This window comes from Pygoscelis adeliae, unplaced genomic scaffold, assembly GCF_000699105.1.
Source record: "Pygoscelis adeliae isolate BGI_AS28 unplaced genomic scaffold, ASM69910v1 Scaffold113, whole genome shotgun sequence".
In the NCBI taxonomy this organism is placed as follows: Eukaryota; Metazoa; Chordata; class Aves; order Sphenisciformes; family Spheniscidae; genus Pygoscelis; species Pygoscelis adeliae.
This window is the reverse complement of record NW_008825108.1, coordinates 13,390,583-13,396,545: the sequence shown is the minus strand read 5'-3', so window position 1 is coordinate 13,396,545 and position 5,963 is coordinate 13,390,583. Positions and strand designations below refer to the sequence as shown.

The 5,963-nt window shown below is 41.2% G+C and overlaps 1 protein-coding gene across 1 annotated transcript in view; it reads right to left on the bottom strand.

Moving 5' to 3' along the window:
• Nucleotides 1-5,963, bottom strand: part of ADAMTS20 (ADAM metallopeptidase with thrombospondin type 1 motif, 20) — a 114,289-nt gene that overhangs the window by 106,828 nt on the left and 1,498 nt on the right. Inside the window, exon 2 of the mRNA XM_009327697.1 lies at nt 5,760-5,958. Coding sequence (XP_009325972.1) covers nt 5,760-5,958 — 199 coding nt within the window. The remainder of the gene's footprint in view (nt 1-5,759; nt 5,959-5,963) is intronic.

The window sequence follows — 5,963 nt, the reverse complement described above, 5'->3', positions numbered from 1 at the left end:
GTGGGTTGAGATAAAGACAGTTTAATAGGTAAAGCAAAAGCCGTGTGTGCAAGCAAAGCAGAACAAGGAATTCATTCACTCCTTCCCATGGGCAGCCAGGTGTTCAGCCATCTCCAGGAAAGCAGGGCTCCTTCCCAAGTAACCGTTATGTGTGATGACAAACGCCATCACTCCCAACATCCCCTTCTTCCTTCTTCTTCCCCCAGCTTTATATGCTAAGCACGACATCATATGGTGTGGAATATCCCTTTGGCCAGTTGGGGTCAGCTGTCCTGGCTGTGTCCCCTCCCAGCTTCCTGTGCACCCCCAGCCTACTCGCTGGTGGGGTGATGTGAGAAGCAGAAAAGGCCTTGACCCTGTGTAAGCACTGCTCAGCAGTAACGAAAACATCCCTGTGTTATCAACACTGTTTCCAGCACAAATCCCAAACACAGCCCCATACTAGCTACTGTGAAGAAAATTAACTCTAATCCAGCCAAAACCAGCACACACTCCCTATCACTTATGTTCATGCACAGTACTTTCTGTGTACTTCCTGGAAGTTTAATGAACATGTGCACATATATATATATAAAGTAAATCCAACCTCCTATGGCTGCCCACAGCTTTCCAGCCAATTCACCTGTGTCTGATAAACCCAAAATGATGAAAAAGAGATTGTGGGTCTCCTATAAAGGCAGCAGTTAAGAACAGGCTGCAGCCATCAGAACAATTTATCTGGCAAATAGAATGCGCTCAAGCAGCCGCCAGGAAAGAAGGCTACCAGACACAGGATGTATACGTACCTATATGACAAGTGAAACCAGAACTATTAAGTGGAAGTCATCACGTCAGCCAGTCAGCAGCAATAAGACTTAGTTTGCCCAAACAAGAATTGAGTTGACATTTTAATATGATTTTTTCCTAGCTTATGATGGAATCTCTACATTAAGATAAAAATCTATAAAAAATAGTATGTGGCTTATGGATGCTCATAGGTTTATAAGTGTGACCTGAATGCTGGAAACTAATCCGCCTTTCAGATTTAGAAGGTAACTTTTTTGAAGTGACAGCCTGTACGTTAAAGCATTAAGTTATGTCAAGGTGAACATATCTTCCAGCTACAAGTGTTAAAGCTTTCTTTAGAAAACCAATGTAGTTTAACTCACTGAAGTTATTAGTACTAAGCAGCACAAAACTGGGGAGCAAATATCTGGAGTCTGTTATCTGCACTAGATCTCCACAAGAAACTAGATGCTGGCTATGCTAGCACTCTCTTCTAGAAAGTTTTTTTTTTTTAACCAAGCAATTAAAAACTACATTTCATTAAGATAAATTCCAGGACTGCCTACTTTTCCTTAAAAGGAACCACTGCACTCATCCATAGTAGCAGACAGAATTGTTTTCAGAATATCTCAGAAAGGTGATCCACTGACCCGTGTAAATAAAAAAATAAACACAACCTCTTGTACTGAGGAAATTCTGAAGATCCACACTTAGGCTCATATTCCTGCCATTCTTCAGACAAAAGTAAGCTTGAAGTGCAGTAAAGGAATGTTACCAAGGGGCTTCCTTGAGCTCCCAAGGAAGGAATTTGTCATGTAGACCTTGTTACACTCCAGAAGCTACATTAGAGCAAAGCAGTCCTGCCTTCCTGGACTGCAGAAAGCTGAGAGCTAGCAAATCCATGCAAGAAGAGCTTCACGTGTACTTTCCTACTCCTAACTTCAGCCAGTCAGCAGCTATGTGAAGTTGCTCTATACACCAGAGACCGTACACCCAAAAAGATGTATGTTTCCTCCTTTCTTACCTTTCCCTCTCTCACAGTAGACTCACATAAAACACCTTTGGCACTTAGGCATTCTCCCAGCTCACAAAAACTGATATTAACCATCCTCAGGATCAGTCAACACATTCCTGACCTCCGTGAAAGAATATCAGGCTTCTCAAAGGACTAAACAAACTGTTTTTATAGCATTCATTCAGGATTAAAAAAATAATAAAATAAAGCACCTTTCTTCGGACAGGGGCCTGCTAAGAATTGAAGACTCGTTCTAGTTATAAATGGTGATAGCTCCCTCATTTTAAGATACTTTATTCAGTGGTATTTGCTCATATTTGTTCATAAACTTGTAAGCCATATATTCTTGAAAGTTTTGTGGTTTTTTTTTTACCTCTGATTTTGCTGTCTGGACAACGTTTGAAAGGTCTCTTTAGTCTACATGCATCCAGGGACTTCCTCAGCAGATCTTGTTTCCCATGTTTGTAGGAAGCTATATTTACCAATGCAGTAAAAAAAATATAGAATTTAGGAAAATAAAGTGAAATAAAGTGTGAAATTTCAAAAATTACTCTAAAGTTGCAAGAAATATGCCTGTATGTGATCAGATGTTCAACCAGGCACCCAGGCCATCACTCCAAATGATCTTCTGCCTTTGACAGCATCCCAAACTTCCCTAACAACAGACTCCCTCCTTGCAATTACTACAGACTCCCCGCTGACCTTCTAACCTCCCTTTGCTATTTGTATCCCTGAACCCAGGGCATGCTCTGAAATGTAACACAACAAAACTGTATACAGGGTGTCAGGAGCCATTAAGCAATGCTCCATGGGTACTCTGGGTTGAACATGCTCTTGGCACACTCAGAAAAAGGCTTAACTGAGGGTGAAAAGGGAAAGCAGAGCTTGAGGGGGAGAACACACTCAACTTGAGAATGCAAAACAGAAAAGAAGGAACTTGGGAAGCAGGAGTGAAGCTGTGAAGCAGTGCAGAGCTTGGGGATAGATGCCTACAGGATAAAGTGAACACAAGTACCTGGTTTAACTTCAGATCACTCAGGCACATCTTCAGAGCAATTTTTAAAATTCCATTGTTAAGTTTCCTGTACCTTTTTATCCAAGTCCATGTCCTTTTTTCCTCCCTAGCTTTTACAGCATTGGTCTACAGCAATTGCCTCATATATGCAAATCTGGAAGATAAAAATTATACCTAATAGTTCAAAGCAATCTCTTCTATTTTAATTTCCATACACCAAGCTCAAGTTCAGCATTGAAGAAAACGGATCCTACAAAGAGAAGGGATTTTTCTTAAAATAAATTTAATATAGGGCTACCGAGTCACTAGTCTAGTTTCTACTGTCTCACTCACAATAAATAGTATCTTACCTTGGCAGCAGTCCCACTTAAATCTTTGCATGTATTCATGAAGCATGGTACTGTTCAATAAAAGAGCAATAACTGACTAGCTTATTTTCACAGATGCATTTGTTGAATGCACAAAGCTATGAAATTTTAAAAACCTTGAGAAAAAAATATCTTTTTACTAACTTTTGAGGGTAGCCCCTCAAAAAAACTGGGAGTGGGGAATGCATTCAGAGAGGACAAGATCTCACAGGAAAATTCCACCTGGCCTCTATCGCCTTCCTTCTCTCGCCTCCAAAAAAGTTGTCTCCCCTGGCAGCCACATGAAGAGTGTAACATTCACTTTGAATCTATGAGGATGAGGAATAACAGTAGGCTGAAGGCTCTGAGTCAGTCTGGAGGATACTCTGTGCAGATAACAGGCAACCAGCTGGCTACGACGGCCTCTTTGTCCCCACACAATCCCTCCCTGGGGAACTATAGGCATGTCCCACAAGAAGTGCACCAACACCCATGCAAGGCTCTGCTTCCTCTTCTGAAAACCTCACCAACTGAACTAGTGAGGGGAAAGCAGCCACAACGCTGGGTATGCTACCTACCCTCCGCAAGGCTGTGTCTGCCTGGGCAGAAGGTGAAACAAGCAGAGAGAGAAGGTCCTGAGAGCACTGGGACAGCAAGGCCTTTTTGTGGTGGCTTAGACTAGGCACTCTGTCAGCCAGGCAATGACAGGGGACATGAAGTCCAGCTGGAAGCTGCAGTGAAAGTTCACAAGGCTCATCTAGAAGAGGCAAAGGCTCAGTTTAAAGGCACTCAAGGATGTCCGAGTGGAAGCATACATGGTGCGGACTGTAACACACCAGCCAAGTATGGAGAGAGAGAGAGACAAGAAAAGTGAGACATTCAAATTTTTACAGAGAAGAGGGTCTTGTGCTGAAGAGTTTGAGAACTGCTACACGATAGGTAGTTGAGACAACTTTTAAGTGCAGTAGGTACACGTTTTTCAGATAAATTATTTTCAGCACATGTGGTCCCTTCAAGTAGTGAAAAGTGAGAGTTTGAAGGGACAGAATTAAAACAGGCAACAAAAGTTACGAAGATAGAAGGTTTTAAAACTTCTCATATTTATTCCGTATAAAGTATGATACTATCCTCAATGCCATGGTATAAGCATCTACTAGAACATGAAACAACATTAAAAATATGTATATGTTTGTGATTCTTCCTCTTTCCTACTCCCTCTGTAAGTTAGGAGTGCAACATATCGGGGACTTTGGTATGGGTTTGAATTGGGTTTTATATAATGTGGACAAGAACCAATGACAGCTGTTTGTAAAGCAAGATATCTAGGCAAAACTTTGATGAATACAGAATTACTGTTTTGGAGTGCTTCCTTCTCCAGTAATTTCCAAGGGCTAGCCCAAGCCTACAGGCCTCAACCCAAAGACAAGGTGGCATATATTCACCAATCCAAGAACAAGCATTAGACAAACAACAGATGTGTCTTTCTCAAGCACCAGTTATTTCTGATCCTCTTTTCCACCATTTGTATCAACTTCTTTTAATGTGCATTACACCCTCCTGCACACATCCAGCTAAATCCACTCTATTTTCTATAACCTACTAGAAAGAGGCTAGAATATAAAGCTGGATTTTTTCAGTTCCCAGAAATAAAAAAGTCTTGCACCTTTACTTTCCTGAGTAGCTGCAAAAAAAACCACCAAACAAACACACAACACACCAAACAAGCAAACATGGAACAACCCCAACTTAAAATTCACAGTAATAAATTCACAAAAATTTTTTTTTTTTTTTTTTTTTTTTTTTTTTTTTTTAAGGTGTGCATGTCACTCAGATTTGTCCTCAGCATTTCAATAAACAGCTATGTGGTAAAGCACTAGCTATCAGTCTTCTTGTTTCTAGACACAAAACTAGAAAATTTAGAAATACAGCAGAACTGTTTTGATAGACAGCTGTGTGGTACTATTTCTTCATTATTGCTTTGGAAAACATAAGGAACACTATCAAGAGATAAAGTAAAGAATTTGTTTGCTCAATTCAATTCTTAAGAAGCATTTTATAGTCACACTCCCACTGAAGTCAGTGGGAAGCTTTCATTCACTTTTAACAGAAACATGATTAGAGCACACTGCTGCACACCTGTTAGAACATGACACACCTCTACAGCATTGCTGAAAGCAGAGGAAGAAAAAAATATCAACGCTACTTCTTCTCTCATCATCTCAAGCACCACTATTCTTCACTCATAACCACACAGTATCTATAAAGCTACAAACACATAACTGATGCCAACTAACAGCATCATTTTATCAAAACAATAGCTCACTGTTTCTGAGGCATGTTTTTTTCCTCTGTTATAATGCTCTTGGTGTCAGGAGTTACATCAACCAATTCTATTACAGGCTAGCAATAGATCCTTTGAAAGTAGCATTTGTATATCCCGCCAAAAAAGTATCATCATGACTGCAGACTGCCGATGCCAAGACATTTCATGACCAACTATTTGGAAAGATGCCCGAGAATTTCCAGCTTAGCTCCGCAGCAACGGCATCCCACTACATTTCTTTCAGGGAGGAGAAGAATATGAATGGAGACAGGAGGAAGTAACCCACATGCTTACCAAGCCACCACAGATGCTGAAGACAGCCATGTGCATCTCCTGTGCGTTGACATGCCCACGGTAGAAACAGTGGCGCAAATCGGGGGACAACTGCTTCTGCGGGGCCCCTACGTGCACCACAGTGTACTGGGCAGCAACGAAGCCTGCATCAGCACTCAGGTTGAGCTGGAAGACCTGCCCGTATGCACTGAGCTGGTAATGTGT